Source organism: Dipodomys ordii, unplaced genomic scaffold, assembly GCF_000151885.1.
Source record: "Dipodomys ordii isolate 6190 unplaced genomic scaffold, Dord_2.0 Scaffold154, whole genome shotgun sequence".
NCBI lineage: Eukaryota > Metazoa > Chordata > Mammalia > Rodentia > Heteromyidae > Dipodomys > Dipodomys ordii.
The window spans coordinates 742,142-763,547 of NW_012267370.1; the positions used below are offsets into that span (position 1 = coordinate 742,142).

General features: G+C 46.5%; 1 protein-coding gene across 2 annotated transcripts; it reads right to left on the reverse strand.

Annotated features, from left to right (window-relative positions):
- Window positions 1-6,309: 6,309 nt before the first annotated feature.
- Window positions 6,310-21,245, reverse strand: Gpkow (G patch domain and KOW motifs). 2 transcript variants are annotated; one of them, XM_013032376.1, is made up of 11 exons: window positions 21,085-21,245; window positions 19,839-19,993; window positions 19,614-19,738; window positions 15,106-15,215; window positions 13,643-13,856; window positions 10,620-10,692; window positions 8,333-8,450; window positions 7,735-7,858; window positions 7,580-7,649; window positions 6,959-7,044; window positions 6,310-6,610 (listed from the first exon to the last, which is right to left on the reverse strand). In XM_013032376.1, exons 1-11 carry the CDS (start codon window positions 21,243-21,245, stop codon window positions 6,476-6,478), a joined length of 1,371 nt encoding a protein of 456 aa, XP_012887830.1. In that variant the 3' UTR covers window positions 6,310-6,475. The 2 variants fall into 2 exon arrangements, with proteins under 2 accessions (XP_012887830.1, XP_012887829.1); XM_013032375.1 differs by having other exon boundaries at window positions 10,560-10,692.
- Window positions 21,246-21,406: the final 161 nt, after the last annotated feature.

Genomic DNA, 21,406 nt, shown 5'->3' on the forward strand with positions numbered 1-21,406 from the left:
CAGGGCCTCATGCATGCAAGGCAAGCACTCTACCACTGAGCCACCTTCCCAGCCCCCTCCATGAGACTCTTATCTCCAATAAACCACCAGAAAATTGCAAGTGACACTGTGGTTCATGTGGTAGAGCACTAGCTTTGAGCTAAAGAGCTGAGGGACAGTGCCCAGGCCCAGAGTTCAAGCCCCATGACCCACCAAAAAAAAGTCTCACAAACATTCTTGCCTGGGCTGGCTTTGAACCATGATCCTCAGATCTCAGCTTCCTGAGTAGTTAGAATTAGAGGAGTGAGCCACTGGCGCCCTGCTCCTGACCTTCTTTATTCAAGGCTAGCACTTTACCACTTGAGCCACAGCACCACTTCTGGACTTTTCTATGTATATGGTCTAAGAAATTGAACCCAGGGCTTTATACATGCTAGTCAAGCACTCTACCACTAAGCCAATTCCCAGCCCCTCCCTTAGCTTTTTGATCAAGGCTGGTGTTCTACCACTTTAACTACAGTTCTACTTTAAATTTTTTGGTAGATAATTGGATGAGTCAGACTTTTCTGTTCAGGATGACTTTGACCCATGATCTTTGAACCATGATGATCTTAGACTCCTGAGGTCAGTTGCATAAGCCACTGGTTTCTAGCTTTAAAAAATATTTATTGCCAGGTACCGGTGTCTCACACCTGTAATCCTAGCTATTCAGGAGGCTGAGATCTGAGGATCTTGGTTAAAAGCCAGCCCAGGCAGGAAACTCTGTGAGACTCTTATCTCCAATAAGCCATTCAGAAAATGGGAAGTGCTGCTGTGGCTGAAGTGGTAGAGTGCTAGCCTTGAGCTGAAGAGCTGAGGGACAGCGCCCAGGCCCAGAGTTCAAGCCCCACGGCCGACAAAAAATAAATAAATAAAAATAAATAATATATATATATACATATTTACTATTATTAAATTGCTGTACAAAGGAGTTTCAATTGTAGAAGTCAGATTATGAGTACAGTGCATCTTGGTCAATGTTACCCCTTTCACCTTTCTTCCCCCCCTTTTTTTTTGTCAGTCTTGGGGCTTGAACTCTGGAACTGGGTGCTGTCCCTCAGCTCTTCAGCTCAAGGCTAGCACTCTACCACTTGAACCATAGCACCACTTCCGGCTTTTTCTGCTTATGTGGTGCTGAGGAATCGAACCAAGGGCCTCATGCATACAAGGCAAGCACTCTACCACTGAGCCACCTTCCCTGCCCCTCTCCCCCTTCTTTATGGTACTGTTTTTTGTGTGCAAGTCTTGAGGCTTAAATTTAGGGGCTGGACACTGTCCCTGAGCTTCTTTTCCTCAAGGCCAGTGGTTAATTGGAGATAAGTCTCATGGACTTTCTTGCCCAGATTGGCTTTGAATCATGATCCTCAGATCTCAGCCTCCTGAGTAGCTAGTACTCCAGGCATGAGCCACCAGCGCTGGCTTATGGTGCTATTTTTAAGTGAATATGAAGGCCCAGGAGAGCAACTAGCCCCTGAAATCATCTTATGAAGGGGGAACTCAAGTGTTGATAGTAACACAGAAAATAAAACAGACCAGCTCCAAGTTATTGCTGCAGGTCCACAGAAGGATCCGATAATATGCCAATGGCTCATGCCTGTAATCTTAACTACTCAGGAGGCTGAGATTTGAGGATAATGGTTGGAATCCAGCCAGAGCAGAAAACTCCTAGCATGCATGAAGCCCTGGGTTCGATTCCTCAGTACTACATAAACAGCAAAAACTGGAAGTGGTGCTGTGGTTCAAGTGGTAGGGTGTTAGTCTTGAGCAAAAGCAGCTCAAGGACAGTGCCCAGGTCCAGAGTTCAAGCCTCAGGACTGGTAAAAGCAAAACAAAATAAAACAAAACCAAAAACTACTAACAAGGGCTGATTTTAACTATGATGTAGCACACCGACTTGCATGCACAAGGTCCTGGGTTTCATTGCTAGCACCAGCAACACAAAACCTAAAATAAACAAAACAGCAAATGTAACAAAGGTTTAGTGTACCTTAGTGTATGCTTCCCTGCCCTTTTGAAGGCAGGAGAGAGCCAGGCACCAGTGGTTCATACCTGCAATTCAAGCTACTCAGGAGGCTGAGATCCGAGGATCAAGGTTTGAAACAAGCCTGGGCAAAAAAGTCCTTAAGACTCTTATCTCTAACCTCCAAAAAGCTGTTGTTCAAGTAGAAGAGCAGTAGCCTTGAGTAAAAAAAGCTCAAGGACAGGCTGGGAAGGTGGCTCAGTGGTAGAGTGCTTGCCTTGCATGCATGAAGCCCTGGGTTTGATTCCTTAGTACCATATAAACAGAAAAAGCCGGATGTGGTACTGTGGCTCAAGTGGTAGAGTGCTAGCCTTGAGCAAAGAAAAGCTCAGATACAACAGCACCCAGGCCCTGAGTTCAATCTCCAGGACTGGCACACACACACACATACACACACACACACACACACACACACATACTCACGCGGCTCAAGTGCTCAGTCCCTGCATTCAAGCCCCAGGACACACACACAAACACACACACACACACACACACACACACAGAGCTCAAGTGCTCAGTCCCTGCATTCAAGCCCCAGGACACACACACACACACACACACACACACGAAAATGCCTTGAATGGCTGAATTGTAAAGTGAGTTAGTAGGTGTAAGCACTTAGAAAATTCTCAGAAAACACTAAACCAGATTAGATGTTATTATGGTCTTATTTCTAGAGATGAAAGTCTCAATTTGTTTTCTAGGCTGTCCCTGAACTCCTGGTCTGAAGTGAAGAATAGCTGAAAGTATAGGCAGACACCCTGGGGCCCAGGTATTACATGATTATTAATCTCTCATTCATTCAGCCCATAGTTATTCAGCTTATTTGTGCCAAGTACAAATGCTTAGCACAAAGGGCACAGTTAATGAGCAAATGAGCCATGTTTAGCTAATACTGTTACGTCTATCAGCGATTTCTCTCTGAAAAGCAATAGCTTTTTTTATGTATGTGTTGGTCGTGGGGCTTGAATTCAGGGCCTGCCTGTGTGCTGTCCCTGAGGTTTTTTGCATAAGGCTAGTACTCTACCACTTGAGACACAGCTCCACTTCTGGCTTTTTGCTGGTTAATTAGAGATAAAAATCTTATGGACTTTCTTGCCCAAGCTAGCTTCAGAGCATGATGTCCAGATGTCAGCCTCCTCAGTAGCTACTAATTAGTCATGAGTACCGGCCCCCAGAGAAAGCTTTTTTTAGCCCACTGGGGCTTGAATTAATTGATTAATGGTCTGGGCACTGTCCCTGAGCTGCTTTTGCTCAAGGCTAGCACTCTATGGCTTGAGCTACTGTGCCACTTCTGGCCTTTTCTGTTAATGTGGTACAGAGGAATGGAACCCAGGGCTTTATGCATGCTAGGCAAGCACTCTACCACTGAGACACATTCCCAGCCAGATTTTAATTTAATTTTGTTTTCTGTGTGTCAGGGCATCCACTCTACCACTTGAACCATGTCTACAACTGCCTTTTTTCCCAGTTGTGGGGCCTGAATACAGGGTTTTGGCAGTGTCCTGAACCTCTTGTTGCTTGACTAGTGCTCTACCACTTAAGCCACAGCACCACTTCCAGCTTTGTAGTGGTTAATTGGAGATAAGAATTTCATGGGAACTTTTCTGCCCAAGCTAGCTTCAAACCTCGATCATCAGATCTCAGCTACTCAGCCTTCCGAGTAGCTAGGATTACAGGTGTGAGCCACCAACACCTGGCCAATTCCTGCTTTTGCTAGGTGTTTGTAGATAACATTCTTGAGGATTTGTTTGCCAGGGCTGTTTCTTTTTTTTTTTTTTTTGGTCGGTTGTGGGACTTGAATTCTGGGTCTGGGCGCTGTCCCTGAGCTCTTCATCTCAAGGCTAGCGTTCTACCATTTGAGCCACAGAGCCACTTCTGGCTTTCTGGTGGTTAACCAATGATGAGTCTCATGGACTTTCCTTGCCCAGGTTGGCTTTGACCCTGATCCTCAGATCTCAGCCTCCTGAGTAGCTACGATTACTGGCATGAGCCATGGGCGCCCGGCAAGCTAGGGCTGGTTTTAAACTTTGATCTTCAGATCTGAGCTTCCTGAGTAGTTATAGGCATGAACCAGTAGCATCTGGCTCTGCTGACAGAATTTTGAGACACCACACCTGGACAGTGTGTGGGAACATTGTTCCTGGGGCTTGAACTTGGGGACTGAGCACTGTCCCTGAGCTTTTGTGCTCAAAGCTAGTGCCCTCTACCACTTCAGCCACAGCTCTAGCCACAATCTTACCCACAATTTCCTTGCCCACACTCCTCTAAATGAGCTAAGCCCTGTCCTGGAAATGAGTGATTAGACCTTCTCTGGGGTGGGGATGAACAGAATGTCCAATGGCTTGGCACCAATCTGAAGTTGGTACTGAACCTGATTTTGGAGTTCTGTTGTGTAGAAATGAAGGGAATGACTAGATGAGGTCATACTGTGTTACAAAGCTTTTTTGGTCGTTAAAGAGTCTCATAGACTTTCCTGCCCAGGCTGACTTCGAACTCCTATCCTCAGATCTCAGCTTCTTGAGTAGCTAGGATTACAGGTGTGAGCCAGTGGTGACTGGCAACATCTGGACAGCTTCCTTTTTTTTTTTTTTTTTTTTTTTTTTTTTTTTGGTTGGTTGTGGGGCTTGAACTCTGGGCTTGGGTGCTGTCCCTGTGCTCTTCAGCTCTTCCTTTTTTTTTTTTTTTTTTTTTTTTTACAGAGGCAGCATTCTAGATATGTCTAGAGACTTGGGAAAGAGGGAAACACATTTTTTGTCAGTTGTGGGGCTTGAACTCTGGGCCTGGGCAATGTCCCTCAGCTCTTCAGCTCAAGGTTAGTGCTCTACCACTTGAGCCACAACACCACTTCCGGTTTTAAGTGGTTTATTGGAGATAAGTGTCTCATGGTCTTTCCTGCCCAGGCTGGCTTTGAACTGTGATCCTCAGATCTAAGCCTCCTGAGTAGCTAGGATTACAGGTGTGAGCCACCAGTGCCCAGCAAGGGAAATGCTTTTTACATACATGGCTATAATTTGGAAGAAGCTGACTAGACATAATATACTAGTCATAGCTGCCAACTTGTGAGTGGCTGGTGGGGAATTCATTGGCTCCCAGATGTGGTTGCCCCAGTGACCACTGTGGCAGAAGCAGCCCTGACTTTGAGCAGCTTAGAGGGTCACATATCAAGAACAAACTGGACCATCAGAGGACCTTTAGAAACATGGCTGTTTAAGCACAGTGGGCAAAGGTCATATTAGTCAATCTCCTTGCCCATACTTCTCTGAATGAGCCAAGACCTGTCCTGGAAATGAGGAATTAGGTGCACAAAAAGTCCAATGGCTTGGCACCAATCTTTTTTTTTTTTTTGGGTCCAGTCATGGGGCCTGAACTCTGGGCCTGGGTGCTGTCCCTCAGCTCTTCAGCTCAAGGCTAGCTGTCTACAACTTGAGCCACAGCACCACTTCCGGCTTTTTCTGCTTATGTGGTGCTGAGGAATCGAACCCAGGGCCTCATGCATGCAAGGCAAGCACTCTACCACTGAGCCACCTTCCCAGCCCTTGGCACCAATCTTAACTAGGTACTGAATCTGATTTTGGTGTTCTGTTGTGTAGAAATGAAGGGAATGACTAGATGAGATCATGCTGTGTTACCAGGCTGAGGGGAAGAGCCAGTGCTGTTCCCTGGGGAGCTTTGAGTCCTTCTTGGCAGGGGGGACAGTTACCAAGATTGGGTTGTTATGATTTTAAGAAAGGATGAGGTAGCAGGGCACTGGTGGCTCACACCTGTAATCCTAGCTACTCAGGCTGAGATCTGAGGATCATGGTTCAAAGCCAGCACAGGAAGGAAAGTCCATGAGACTCATCTCCAATAAACCACCAGAAAAATGGAAGTGGCACTGTGGTTCAAGTGGGAGAGCATTCACCTCGAGCTGAAGAGCTCAGGGACAGTGCTCAGGCCCAGAGTTCAAGCCCCACAACTGACCCCCCCCTCAAAAAAAAAGAGAAAGAATGAGGCCAGACACTGGTCTCTGAAAGATGTTCAAGATCCAAACTGTAACACTCAGGAAGTTGTTCCAGAAGTATCATTCCAGAATCCCTCATGTCAATGCAGGGCACAGATTTTGCAGCTTCTATGTTCCAAGAGTGTGTTCATGATTGAAAGGGTCATTTAACTTGGCTGGTCCACGAGGAGGGAGGTGAGGCTGACAAGGATATACTTCCAGCCCAGTATGCTCAGTTCTCACTTAACTTACAGTTCAGTGTACTTATATATGATTTCATCCTTCTAAATATTTTAAATATTTTTATTGTATCTTTATTGTATTGTTTGTCCCTTTTGGTCCATTCAATCCCTATCCTTGCACTGTAGGGAAGATGGAACAATTATTTCCTCATATTCACAAAGATATCAGTTCTAGCAATGGAAGGAGCGCAGGCCATGGGATTGTCCCATGGATCAGTCTTCATCCAAGTTACTGGGGCCCATGTACTGGCAGATGGCATCATAGTGCAGCTCCACTGCCTCATTCTCGCTTTGCAGTTGCACCAAAGCCCGGTTCCGTGCTCTGTCTCTGTCCAGCAGATGTCCTAACTGGAGGAAGAGTGGGGTAAAGTTAGCAAGGCTAGCCTGGCCCTTGAGACATTCCCCACTCCCTTTTATTTTGCACAGATACTGAGGTTTGAACCCAGAACCTGGGTGTTGTCCCTTAGCTTTTTTCCTCAAGGCTGGTGTTCTACCACTTGAGCCACAGCTCCACTTCTGGCTTTTTACTGGAGATAAAGTCTCATGAACTTGCCTTACTGTGCCCGTTTCAAGCCACGGTCGTCAGAAATCAGCCTCCTGAGTAGCTAGGTACTAGTACAGGTGTGAGCCACCACTGCCCAGCACGGGCATCCCTTGAATGCCTTCCAGGTCCCTATTTCCAGGTCTAGAAGTTACCTTTCCAACCTGTGTTCCTAGTACCACCATCACAAGGTCTCCCTCTTCCTTGGGAACCAAAGTCTCCAGCATGTTTTCCTTTAAGCCTGAAGATGAGAAAAAGGGAGATGAGGCCTGTAGCAAGGGACAGCCCTGCCAGGTCCTGCCAGTGGGGCCTCTGCCATATTCACTAGAGCCACTGTCCACCCTGCTGACAGATGGAATCCCTCTATAGCCATCTCATAGCTGAAGAAACCTAGGGAGGTCAAAGAAATGCCTGTGGTATAGGGAATATTTACCACTGAGCCACCTTCCCAGCCCAATAGGGAATATTTACATAGGGAGGCGATGACAGACATTTACTGTGGGCATGTTCTTGGTCTTGCTCTGCACTGGGAGCTCACTACAGCCTTGTAAAAGCACTGGTCTCAAGGGACAGTCATTTCCATGAGACAGATGAGAAGGGAAGACAGGGCTCAGTAATCTCTCTCAAGGAAGTACTGAATGTTCTTCAAGAGGATTCTAGGCCTTGCAAAGAATGTGGCCTCTGCCCAACCTCTCTGCTGCTCCTGGGCCTGGCTCTGGGCCTTCTCGATCAGTCTTTGTAATGGGAGCTCCCCAGCTGCCATGACACCTACTTACCTTCCAGGATTTGACCGTTATCTGTCCGACACACACAGGTATCTGGGCTTAGGACATCTTCAATAATCATCTAGGGAGACCAGTGTGGAGCATGTAAGATGTTAAGAAGACCAGTTCTTGAGTGAGGAGGGGGACTTAGGTCCTGAGGTATGTACCTTGGTATTGTAATACTGGCCACCCTTGTACAGCTTATCCACAAACCGCACCCGCAGATCCCGGTGCAACCAGTGGTGACTTCTGGAGGCCACTTTCTCATTCTTGGCTGCAGGTCCGTCCTGTCTGTGGAGATAGGCCAGCCCCATATTGTGTGTTTTCTCTCTCTCTCTCTCTCTCTCTTTTTTGCAGGTCCTAGGGCTTGAACTCAAGGCCTGGGTGCTGTCCTTAAGCTTCTTTTGCTCAAGGCTAGAACTCTACTACTTAAGTCACAGTACTACTTCTAGCCTTTTCTGAGTAGTTTATTGGAGATAAGAGTCTCATGGACTTTCTTGCCCAGGCTGGCTTAAAACCACGATCCTCACAGCTCAGCCTCCTTAGTAGCTAGGATTACAGGATTGAGCTACCAGCCCCTGGTTTGTTTAGCTCTTTTCTTTTCTTTTTGTTTAGCTCTTTTCTACATGCATGTTCCAGCCACCCTACCTCTGCCTCAGCTGTGAAACTCACCCATGTTGCCATTTCTAATTCCTTCCATGCCCATGCCTTGCCCCTACTTGAGTCTTTCCCACACCCTGCCTTTCTCCTCTAGCCCAAGGTTACCGGTCTGCAGGGTATTTCCGCTTCTCTGAGTTCTCTTGGTGGACCTGGGAGTCTTGGTTCTGGTCAGCCTTCACTGATGAGGTTTCATTATGTTGCTGTGCAGTTTTTCTCCCTTTGCCTGTTCAAGCAGGTAGACGGAGAGCCAGGCAAGTGTTTTAGTGTTCCAATGCCATTTCCCCAAGGTCATACCTTAGCCTAGGGCCATCTCCATCCTGCCAAAGTATATCTGTTCTCCATGGTGCCTTTGCCAAAAACATCTTTCCTTTTCACCCTTGCTGTCTTTTTTTTTTGGGGGGGGAGTCAGTCACGGGGCTTGAACTCAGGGCCTGAGTGCTGTCCCTGAGCTTTTATACTCAAGGCTAGCACTCTAGCACTCTACCACTTTGAGACACAGCTCTACTTCTGATTTTTTTGGTGGCTAATTGGAGGTGTCTTATGGACTATACTGCCTGGGCTGGAATTGAACCATGGTCCTCAGATTGCAGCCTCTAGAGTAGCTAGGATTACAGGTGTGAGGCACCAGCACCTTGCTTCCTTTCTGCCTTTTTCAAGCAGGCAGTTTCTCTCATCTATCCAGACTGCATGGAGCACTCATGAGAAGCAGCCACATAACAGACTCTGGAACAGCAGAGCTGTCTGAAACCATCTGCCAAGCTGCTCCTCCCATCATGCTTTGCTTGCTTCACCGGAGTGCTTTGCTTTCCTCTTCCTTGGTCATGCCCTAGCCCTGGAGGAGCTCACTCTTTAGCAAAAGAAAAGGTCACCACCCCAAATAGACAAGGACTTCATGAAGTGAAAGTAGGAAGGGGTTTCTAGATATGTTGCTTCCACGTTAGAGGGAGGTCAAAGACCTCCCTAGATCAACCTTTTGGTTTTTTTCAGTGCCAGCACTGGGACTTGTACACTCTCTCAGCTTTTTCACTCAAAGCTGGTGCTCTAAAACTTCAGCCACACTGCTACTGTCTGCCCAGACTGACTTTGAATCTTGATTCCTAGACCTTAGCATCCTGAGTAGCTAGGATTATAGGCATGAGCCATGGACATGCAACTAGATCCAACATTTTTCTTCAATCAAACTGGGTAAAATGGAGGCCAATGATATGGCTCCAGTAGTAGAAGGCTTACCTAGAAAGCTTGAGACCCTGTCTTTTTTTTTTTCCGTCGTGGGGCTTGAACTCTGGGCCTGAGCGCTATCCCTCAGCTCTTCAGCTCAAGGTGAGTGCTCTACCACTTGAGCTACAGCGCCACTTCTGGTTTTCTGGTGGTTTATTGGAGATAGGAGTCTCACAGTCTTTCCTGCCCGGGCTGGCTTTGAACTGTGATCCTCAGATCTCAGCCTCCTGAGTAGCTAGGATTACAGGCGTGAGCCACCAGTACTCTGCTTGAGACACTGTCTTTAAATCCAGACTAAAAAAAAAAATAAATCGGGCTGGAAATGTGGCTTAGTGGTAGAGTATTTGCCTCGCATACATGAAGCCCTGGGTTCAATTCCTTAGTACCACATAAAGGGCTGGAAGTGATGCTGTGGCTCAAGTGGTAGAGTGCTAGCCTTGAGCAAAAGAAGCTCAAGGACAGTGTCCAGGCCCTGAGTTCAAACCTCAGGACTGGCAAAAGAAAATAGGGGGTAGGAATGTGTAGAGTGCTTGCCTAGCATGCATGAAACTTTAGATTCAATTCCTCAGTACCACATAAACAGAAAAAGCCAGAAGTGGCACTGTGACTCAAGTGGTAGAGTGCTAGCCTTGAGCAAAAGAAACTCAGGGATGGGGCTGGGATGTAGCTCAGTGGCAAAGTGCTTGCCTAGCAAGTGCAACGTCCTGGGTTCAATCCCCAGTACCAAAAAAGAAAAGACAAAAAAAAATACAGTTAAAAAAAACCCAAACAAAAAAAAAGAAACTCAGGGACAGGGCCCAGGCCCTGAGTTCAAGCCCCAAGACTGGCAAAATAAGTAAATACATACATACATACATATATACATAAATAAATCTGAGTAACCTGGGCTACAGGTACGGCTGAGTGGTACAATACCCACTTAGCATTCATGAGATCTTGAGTTCCATCCCAGTACAGTCAAACAAAAATGAATAAATGGCTTCTGTCCCTTCTCACCTTCTGACCTCTGAGTTACATACTGCCCACCCCCTTGCAGATTAAAAACCCAGCTTATGAGATAGTGCCCACCCCACAGTGCTTCTCCAACTCCCCACATATGTAAAGGCTCATTCACCAGTATGCAAGGTGTTGCTGTCAAATTCCTTTTGTGAAACAGGCTTCAGGCAGTACTCACTAACAGTTACTATGCGGCTGCTCTCTGCCAGACGAACCATGGCCCGCACATTGTCAGGATCAATGCCTTCCACCTAAAGTATGGCAGGGTGTGTAGGGGGGAGGTCAGACAAGGGCTAGAACAAGCTGTCCACCCATTCCCTCCAAAAACCTGGACCCTGTGTGTGTCTCCTACCAGCTGTGACTCCACAAGGGCTAGGCCTAGCTTCATGTTTCCTGTACTGAAGTGTAAGTCTAGGACTAGGTGTGACTCCCTCAAACAGACCATGGGGTTTAGACATCTTTAAAGCAGTTTAACTTCATATACATTGCAGCCTTTGGCATTCTCTCCTTCCTGGTTGGGAACTACACAAATGCTCAGTACCAGAAACTGGCACTTGTTCAACCTAGTTGAGGCTGGGGGCTGAGCAGGCCTGAAAGTCTATGACTCACAGATTTTGTTGATTTTTTAAAATGCTAATAAAATGCTAATAATTTTCATGTAGGTGTGTATATGTATGTGCGCATGTGTGTGTTGGTCCTGGGGCTTGAACTCAGGGCCTGGATCTGATCTTCCTATTTTTGCTGCTTTGACAAGTATGCTTATTTATTTATTTATTGCTGGTTCTAGGTCTTGAGTTCAGAGTCTGGGCTTTTCAGTTAAAGAGTTAAAGGCTAGTGCTCTACCATTGAAGCTACAGCTCCACTTCTCGCTTTCTTCTCTTCCTTCCTTTCTTTCTTGTCAGTCGTGGGGTCTGAACTCTGGGCCTGGGCGCTGTCCCTCAGCTCTTCAGCTCAAGGCTAGCACTCTACCACTTGAGCCACAGCGCCACTTCTGGCGTTTTCTGCTTCTGTGGTGCTGAGGAATCTAACCCAGGGCCTGATGCATGCAAGGCAAGCACTCTACCACTGAGCCACCTTCCCAGCCCCTGGCTTTCTTTTTTCAAACAATACAATTTAGCCAGGCACCTGTGGCTCATGCCTGTAATCCTAGCTACTCAGGAGGCTGAGATCTGAGGATCACAATTCAAACCCAGCCCGGGGAAGGAAAGTCTGTGAGACTCTTATCTCCAATTAACCACCAGAAAACTGGAAGTGGTGCTGTGGCTCAAGCAGTAGAGCACTTGCCTTGAGCTGAAGAGCACAGGGATAGCGCCCAGGCCCAGAGCTCAAGCCCCTCGACTGACCCCACTTTGTGCCACAGCTCTATTCTGGTTTTCTGGTGGTTACTTGGAAATGAGTCTTAGGGACTTTCCTGCCTGGGCTTCCAACCATGATTCTCAGATCTTAGCCTCTTAAGTTGCTAGAATTACAGGTGTGAGCCACCAGCACTTGCCTACATTTCTTTCTGTGGATAATGTTATTCTTTCCTTCCCTTCCCTTCCCTCCCTGCCTCCCTCCCTCCCTCCCTCCCTTCCTTCCTTCCTTCCTTTCTTGAGTTTATTTTATTTTTTGTTGATCATGGGGCTTGAACTCTGGGCCTGGGCCCTGTCCCTGAGTTCTTCAGCTCAAGGCTAGCACTCTACCACTTGAGCCACAGCGCCACTTCTGGTTTTCAGGTGGTTTATTGGAGAGAAGTCTCAGGGACTTTCCTGCCCAGGCTGGCTTTGAACCATGATCCTCAGATCTCATCCTCCTTAGTAGGCTGTAATTTTAGGATTACAGGCATGAGCCATGGGTCCCCGGCTCTTTTGGAGTTTATTAGAAATAAGTCTCACAGAAGTGGAGCTCTGGCTCAAGCGGTAGAGTGCTCGCCTTGAGCTGAAGAGCACAGGGGTAGCGTCCAAGCCCAGAGTTCAAGCCCCACAACTGACAAAAAAAAAAAGTCTCATGTCTTTCCTGCCAGTCCTCAATCCAGCTTCTTGAGTAGTTAGGATGAAAGATGTGAGCCGCTGGTCAAAATTAACTTCTTAATGGAATGTGAGTTAAAGGCTATCATAGTTCAAAAAATTGCTGCTTTTGCTTTGAAAATAGAAAGGAATTCTGTTGAGGATGTTATTTTGTAATTTATTTTATTTTTTTTGCTCATCCTGGAGCTTGAACTCAGGGCCTAGGCACTGTTCCTGAGCTTCTTTTGCTCAAGGGTAGCATTCTATCACATGAGCCACAGTGACACTTCCAGCTTTTTCAGTTTAAGTGGTACTGAAGAATAGAACCCAAGGCTTCATGCATGCGAGGTAAGCACTCTACCCCTTAGCCATATTCCCAGCCCAGGATATTATTTTTTAAAAGTTAGGATACAAGAAAAAAAAGAGGTATGATAAAAAGGGGAGAAATTGATTGGTATACAGTGCAAATGTTTGGAGAGGTGACAATAAAAAAAATCTCCCCTGTATAATTGACACAAGCCAATAAGAGCAAAATGACCCAAAAAAATGTTACTTCCCCCTCCTCAAGAATAAGAGTTTTCATCTTAATTGAATTTCTGCACTATAGATTCCTCAGGCTAATAATCCTCAGTCAAGCCATTTGCTGGGCATTTTTTAAAATATAATTTTTTAAGGTAGTACTGAAGAATTGAACCCAGGGCTTCATGTATGCTAGGCAAGCACTCTACCACCAAGCCTTTCTTAGCCTCCACACCTGGCATTTTGTTGTTGATTCTTTTTTTTGGGGGGGGGGGTCCAGTCATGGGGCCTGAACTCTGGGCCAGGGCGCTGTCCCTCAGCTCTTCAGCTCAAGGCTAGCACTCTACCGCTTGAGCCACAACACCACTTCCGGCTTTTTTCTTTTTGCTTATGTGGTGCTGAGGAATCAAACCCAGGGCCTCAGGCATGCAAGGCAAGCGCTCTACCCCTGAGCCACCTTCCCAGCCCCTTGTTGTTGATTCTTGAGACACTATCTCATTATGTAGCCCTAGCTAGCCTTAATCTTGTGATCCTCCTTGCCTCTGTGTCCTGTGTATGTGATTACAAGTGTGTTAGCACTCTTGGCTTGACCTACAGCCTTTCTACCCAAAACAAAAGCCTATCATCCCCCTTTTGACCCTCAAATCAATCTTCCCGGTCACCTGTCTAGGATTCCAAGGATATCTTGGTTTCTTACCTTCCCGTAGAGGCCGCGATGAGGGCCAGAAAAGATCAGTACAGCTCCCCCAATCACCAGTCCTTGAGGCTCAATGTCTTTATCCTTCTGTTGCTCCCCACCTGGCCTTGATGAATGGTGAGAGCCAATGGAGGCCAGGGCCCGGGCCTCGGTGAGGTTGACCCCTAGCCCTAACCCCTTGGGTCTCACTGAATGGTTCTGGAGTTTCACGACTCTGTAGAGAGAAACATATGCATGTGAAGGGCACAAACCTTCAGTACCCTGGCACTGAAGCTCCTCCACCCCAAGCAAACATACCCCATTGGTATTTTCTTTGTTAGTTGTGAGGCTTGAACTCAGGGCTTGGACATCGTCCCTGAGTTTCTTTTGCTCAAGGCTATCACTCTACCATTGAGCAACAGTGCCACTTCCAGCTTTTTCTGTTTATGTGGTACTGAGGAAACAAACCCAGGGCTTCATGCATGCTAGGCAAGCACTCTACCACTAAGCCACATTTCCAGTCCTCATCAATATTTTTTTTCTTGTAAAGATGCTGTACAGAGGGGTTACAGTTACATGAGTAAGGCAATGAGTACATTTCTTGTCGAGCACTGTTACCCCGTCCCTTGTTCTCCCACTATCCTTTCCTTCCCCCACTTCCTCACTCGGTATTTTCAATCATGCCTTTTCCAGTCTTTTTTTTGTGTGTAACAGTCCTGGGGCTTGAACTCAGGGCCCGGGCACCATCCTGGAGCTTTCTTGCTCAAGGCTAGCACTCTACTAATTGGGTCACAGCTCCACTTCGGACCTTTTTGGTGCTTAACTGGAGATAAGGGTTCATGGACTTTCCTGCCTGGGTAGGCTTCGAATCATGATTCTCAGATCTCAGCCTCCTGATTGACCACCAGTGCCTGGCTATTTCTCGTCTCTTATTAGGATCTTTTTTTTTTTTAGGTCCAGTTGTTTGGGCCTAAACTCTGGGCCTGGGCTCTGTCCCTCAGCTCTTCAGCTCAAGGCTAGCTTGAGGCACAGCGCCACTTCTGGCTTTTTTCTGCTTATGTGGTACTGAGGAATCGAACCCAGGGCCTCATGTATGCGAGGCAAGCGCTCTACCACTGAGCCACATTCCCAGCCTTTATTAGGATCATTTTTATCCATTAAATTGACATTTCTGTTTTTTTCTTTTCAGGGTGCTAGAGATCATACATTAAGCACTCTCTACCCATAAGCAATACCTCCCCCAAATAAAAATTTCATTTGTTTCAACCTAGTTAACATGCTGTCTATTGCATACCATCTACAGTGGGGTTTTAAGTTAAGCTCCTATAACCAAATATACTAATTTTTGCAAAGAAAATCACATGAATAGTCATGCGAAATAGGGGAAACAGACTGTAGAATACCCAACACTAAGGTTATATTTGACTGCAGGGAATCTTGTTCCTGTCCACGTATCCATCATCTCATCCTGTCCCAGAACTCACGGATTAAAAGTACGGCCGATGCCTTTGCCAGGTTTCCAGCCCATGCCTCGCAGCATGGCCATCCCATAGGCCTCCACAGGGACTACCTCATAGTCAGCCTCCTTTGGCACCTATGGGTTCAAGCAGAAGAAGGAGGTCAGGCTTTGCTTAAGTTGGGCTCTGTGTTTGCAGGGCACTTGCTGTAGTTATCCACTATCTATTCTTCTGGTCTTTGGCCAATCAGCTCAAAGATGAGTTCTTGCTGTCCCTCACTTTACTCCTCTATATTTATTTCTTTAATAAATATTTACAAAGCATCTATGCTATGGTAAGTACTGTTCTAGGTGCTGAGGATAAAGTAGTAAACAATACAACTTCTGCTTTCTAGTTATCAAGCTACTAAACAAATTCAGAAAACGTGATACATCATATAGTGATAGTTATCAGGTAGTGATAGTTATATGAGGAAAAAAGGTAGCTGGGGTGTGGTGGCTCAAGCCTGTGATCCTAGTTACATAGGAGGTGGAGATTAGGGGACTGAGGTTCAAAGCCAGTCCAAAGTCAAAAGTTCATGAGACTCCATCTCAACCAATGGCTGAGTGCAGTGGTTTATGACTGTTAGCCCAGCTATTGGGGAAGCACAATGGCTGAGAACAGTGGTGTGCTTCTGTTATCCTCAATGACTCAGAGAAGCACAAATAAGAAGACTGAAGTCTGGGCTAGTCCAGGTATTAAGCAAGACTATATTTCAAAAATAATCAATGCGGGCTGGGAAGTTGGCTCAGTTGTAGAGCGCTTGCCTTGCATGTCTGAGGCCCTGGGTTCGATTCCTCAGCACCATATAAGCAAAAAGAAAAAAAAGCCAGAAGTGGCGCTGTGGCTCAAGTGGTAGCGTGCTAGCCTTGAGCTGAAGAGCTGAGGGACAGCACTCAGGCCCAGAGTTCAGGCCCCACAACCGGACCAAAAAAAAAAAACGCAAGCCAGGCACTGGTAGCTCACACCTGTAGGATTTATTCAGGAGACTGAGATCTGTGGATTGCATTTCAAAGCCAGCCTGGGCAGGAAAGTCCATGAGACTCTCATCTCCAAGTAACTACCAAAAAGTCAGAATTGGAGCTGTGGCTCAAGTAGTAGAGTGCTAGTCATGAGCAAAAGAATCTTAGAGACAGCATCTGGGCCCAAAAGGGCCTGGAGAGGACAGGGAATGTGGCTTAGTGGTAGAGTGCTTGCCTCTCATCCTCTTATGCATGAAGCCCTGGGTTGGATTCCTCAGTACCACATAAACAGAAAAAGCTGGAAGTGGTGCTGTGACTCAAGAATGCTAGCCTTGAGCAAAAGAAGCTCAGGGACAGTACCCAGGCCCTGAGTTCAAGTACCAGGACTGGCAAAAAAGGGCAGAGCTGGAGGCATGGCTCAATTCCCTGCTTAGCAAGGGTAAGGCCCTGAGTTCAATCCCCAGTGTTACCAAAAAAGAAAAACAAGAAAAGAAAGGAGAGGAAAAAGGTAGTTTGGGGTTCCAGTGGTATTGCCTATATTCTCACTTGCTTGGAAAGCTGAGGCAGAAGGATGGCTTAAGCCAAGGAATTTATTGAGTGTGTGTTAGTACTGGGGCTTAGACTCAGAGTCTCATACTGTTTGCTCAAGACTGGTGCTCTATGATAGACCACAGCTATACTTCCAGCTTCTTGGTGATTAACTGGAGATGAGTCACACAGTTTTTCTGCCTATACTAGCTTCAAATTAGGATCCTCAGATCTTAGAATCCTGAGTAGCTAGGATTACAGGCATGAGCCACCAGTGCCTGGCTAGAGCCAAGGAATTTGAGATCAAGGAATAAAGGGAGATGGATACCCCCACCTCATAATAAAAGAGGTTAAGAGATGGAGATGGGATGGAGAGGGTATGCCACTGAGATGGCTTTTGAGAAGAAACAGGAGATGACACAGGGAGATTTCAGGACATGGGAAGGAAGAGTATTTCAAGCTCAGTGTGTTGTAACAGCAAAGGCCCTGAAGCTGAGCAAGACTTATTGTGTGATGAGAATCATGGAAGTTAACATGACTGACAAGAGATATGGAGACAGAGCGAGATAAACGAGGAGTGCCTGGCAGGAGCCCAAGGTCCTTCAGTCAGGTAAAAGGCACAGGAAGAACCATAGGAAAGTCACTTCAATAGTCTAGATGAGAGACACTAATGCCTCAACCAAGGGTGCTGGTTGGTTGTGGTGAAGGTGAGATGCTATCAGATTCTGGATGTAATTCGAAAAGAGAAAATAGGATTGAGCTCACAGATTATATATAGAGTGTATGAGATAAAGAAGAGAGTGGAGCATGGCAATAAGGTCCTTTTTTTTTTTTGGTCCAATCGTGGGGCCTCAACTCTGGGCCTGGGCACTGTCCCTCAGCTCTTCAGCTCAAGGCTAGCATTCTACCACTTGAGCCACAGTACCACTTCCGGATTTTTTTTCTGCTTATGTGGTGCTGAGGAATCGAACCCAGGGCCTCATGCATGCAAGGCAAGCGCTCTACCACTGAGCTACCTTCCCAGCCCAGGCAATAAGGTTTTAAAGCTGAAAGATGGATGTAACTGCATCAATTAACTGAGACAAGAAAGGCTGTGAGAAGGGGCTTGTAGGAGAGAAAATTAGAGAAAAGAAGCCAAAGCTGGAACTAGATGGAGTGAGAGCTGGGCAATGGCTCAAAATAGAGGGATTAGGGGCAGGGAAGGTGGCTTAGTGGTAGAATGCTTGCCTAGCTCAAGTGGTAGAGCCCTAGTCTTGAGCAAAAGAAGTGCATAGACAGTGCCCAAGCCCTCAATTCAAGCCCTGGGACTGGCAAAAAAAGATAGAGGGCAAATTTGGGAAATTATGTAACCACTTAATCACAATAAAAAATTTGAAAAAAAAAAGAAAAGATAAGAGGGCTTCCCTAGCATGTGGGGAGCTCTGGGTTCCATCCCTGACATTATAAATAAAAAGGCAATGCTAGGTACTGGTGTCTCTCACCTGTAATCCTAGCTACTCAGGAGGCTGCGATCTAAGGATTGCAGTTCAAAGCCAGTCTAGGCAGGAAAGTCTGTAAAATTCTTATCTTCAATAAACTACTAAAAAGCCAGAAGTGGAGCTATGGCTTACGTGGTAGAGTGCTTACCTTGAGCAAAAGAAGCTCAAGGACAATATCTAGGCCCTGAGATCAAGTCCCATGACTGGCATAAAAAGGGAGAGTGAGGAAGAAGGAAGAAACCAGAGCATACCTGAAGGTTATAATAGTTCAGTAGGAAGGATAATCTAAGACTTATAGGATGATTAGGATCTGAAGAAGTATATTACACCTGGCTGGGAATGTGGCTTAGTAGTAGAGTGCTTGTCTAGCATAAGCCCTGGGTTTGACTCCTCAGTACCACACAAACAGAAAAAAATTGGAAGTGGTGCTGTGGCTCAAGTGGTAGAGTGCTAGCCTTGAGCAAAAGAAGCTCAGGAACAGTGCCCAGGCCCTGAGACAAGCACCAAATTATGTATATTGCACCAAATTAATGAAGAGGTGAGAAGTTGTTCAATGCCTATTAAAGGTAGATATTGGTCACTTCCATGGACACATGGAATCATTTTGTCAATCCTTCACAATTATACCAGATATACCACAAGTGGTCTTACTGACAGAGACGATGCTGATTTTCTACCACTGAGTCACTGCTTGAGCTGTTGCTGCCATTAGGAGTACTAACTCTGCTCTTCCTTCTCTCATAAAATCTGAATGTTTCTTCTAGATCTTAATCCTATCACTTCGATCTGGGTCTTCTTTATCTCTAGTTTGGACTACCACTCACAGCACTTAGAGGGATCCTGAGTCAAGTCAGAAATTATAACCCTTTTCTGCTTAGGCCCTGCCCATGGCTCCCATTTCACTCACAATAAAAGCCAAAGTCCTCCATACGGCCCACAAGGCCCTGCTTGATCCAGCCCCCATTACTTCATTAAATGTCCCAGTCCCTCACTCTTCTATTTCAGCCACAATGGTCTCTTTGGTGCTCAAAAGCCATTCCAGGGAGCATGTTTCCTTATGGCCTGTACATTTCCCTTTCCCTTTGCTCTCCATCTCATCCAGAATTCATGTACCATTTTCTTTTCTTTCTTTTTTTTGGTCAGTCGTGGGGCTTGAACTCTGGGCCTTGGCGCTGTCCCTCAGCTCTTCAACTCAAGGGGAATGGTCTACCACTTGAGCCACAGCACCACTTCTGGTTTTCTGGTGGTTAACTGCAGATAAGAGTCTCACGGACTTTCCTTTAGAGGCTGGTTTTGAACCGTGATCCTCAGATCTCAGCCTCCAGAGTAGCTAGGATTACAGGCGTGAGCCACCAGCACCCGGCTTCATGTACCATTTTCACATACGGGTATGCTTCTGGAAAGGATAGGAGGAAAGAATAGGCAGCAAGCCTCTTGAGTTATATGCAAACAGAATTTCCCTACTATGTGAAAGGAGAAAAGTGGGAAGACAGGTGAGAAAGACTGGGAAGAGTAAGAAAGGGCTCACTGTCTCAGCCTGGGGTTCATTGTCTGCGTCTTCCCCACTGGGGACACATCCTTTCGGGATCATAGGGATGGCAAGTGTGGGATCAACACCTGCATTCTCTCTCTCCTCCAGAGACTTCTTGGATTCTTAGGAAGAAAAAGAAGAAGTAATGAAGTGATAGTCTATTCTTCCACCTTCCTCCCCTTCTTTTTTTACTGGGGCATGGTCAAGGGGTTAGTCACTCACCCTCAACCAGCTCCTTCACAGCCTGTGACAGCTCACTATCCATCAAGGCCTTAGAATCAGTGGACGGTCGAGGGGTCTGGGACAATGGTTGTCTTCGCAAAACATTCTGGATCACTGGAATGACTAATTCTTTGGGGGTTTCCAGGGACTTCACACTGATATGGACACAGAGGAGTAAGACTGAGAGAGTAAATGAGCCAGTGCGTTGGAACCGCACTCCTTTACTCATAGAAAACAGAAAAGCTAACAGAAAGGAATAGCCCTATCCACCACATCCTACTTTCTGCAATCTGGCTCTCCTTTTAATGTGTCTGCTTTGCCTATTTTCCACATCCTTCCTAATTTTTCTTTCTTTTTCTCCCCCCAGCCTTTTCAGTACAGATGATAGAACTCAGTACTTCAGGCTTGCCAGCAAGTGTTTTATCACTTGAGCCAGCCTTGGGTCTGGATGGTCTGCCCAATTATTTATTTATTATTTTTTTTTTGCAGGTCTGATCCCTGAGTTCTTTTGTGGAGCCACAGCGCCGCTGCTGCCACCTTTTTTGGTGGTTAATTGGAGACGGGAGTCTCCAGCACTTTCCTGCCTGAGCTGGCTTTGACCTGAAATCTTAGATCTCAGCCTTCTGAACAAGTAGTATTACAAGTGTGAGGCAGCCACTCCCAGCTGCCCCAACTCCTAAATGTCAATATCTTCCAGGAATCATTCCTAAGCCCTCATCCACAATAACCCACTAACCACTATCATAAACACACACTCACTCCAGCACCAGGCTCAACCTCCTCCTAGATGGCTGATTCTCTTCTAGAAACAGCTCTATAGGGCCCATTGGATTCTTATTTCCTAATTAAACTGCCAACAGCCTCTGTCCTGAATTTGCCGCTCCATCCCGTTCTCCGCATCAGAGACTGAAATGGCGCATTTCAGTTGAGACGGCAGGAGTCCTGTCGTTCTCCCCATGTTCCTCTTCAAAACACGGACAGATTCAGCGTTCCTAAATTCTAAGGCCTCTCCTTGACGGGAAAGTATCATCTCCCCTCTTCTTAAGCCACCAGACCCAATTTTCCCACCTCTTATACAAACTCCCTGCTTATTTCCTCCATACATTTCTTCCAGCTGTGTTTTAGGCTTTTCACGTGACTGTCACCAAGACAAAATTACTCAGATTCTGCCCTCCTGCTAGCTAGCGCCCACGGTTCTGATTTCCAAGGGGTGAAAGACCCCACGCTTCGTCTCTGAAACTCTCACCCTTCTATTGTGTTCAGGAATTCCTTCTCCTCTGGGGCGGTTTTCGCACTGGCTCCTAAGTCCGCCAGCTGTCTCCGGGAAGATGTGCGAGTGAAACCGAAGGACACTGTAGCAGTTGAAATTTCAGCCGGCCGCAAAATGCCCTCCTCGTGGTCCTCCATCTTGCTCTGGTTCCCAGGTTGGCGCGCTGCTTGCTGGGAAATGTAGTTTGAGCTCATTTCGCTAGGGGCCAGCCAACGAAAAAAAGAACTACATTTCCCATAAAGAATTGTAGCAGCAGGCTGGGAATGTGGCTAAGCGGTAGAGCGCTTGGCAAGCGTTC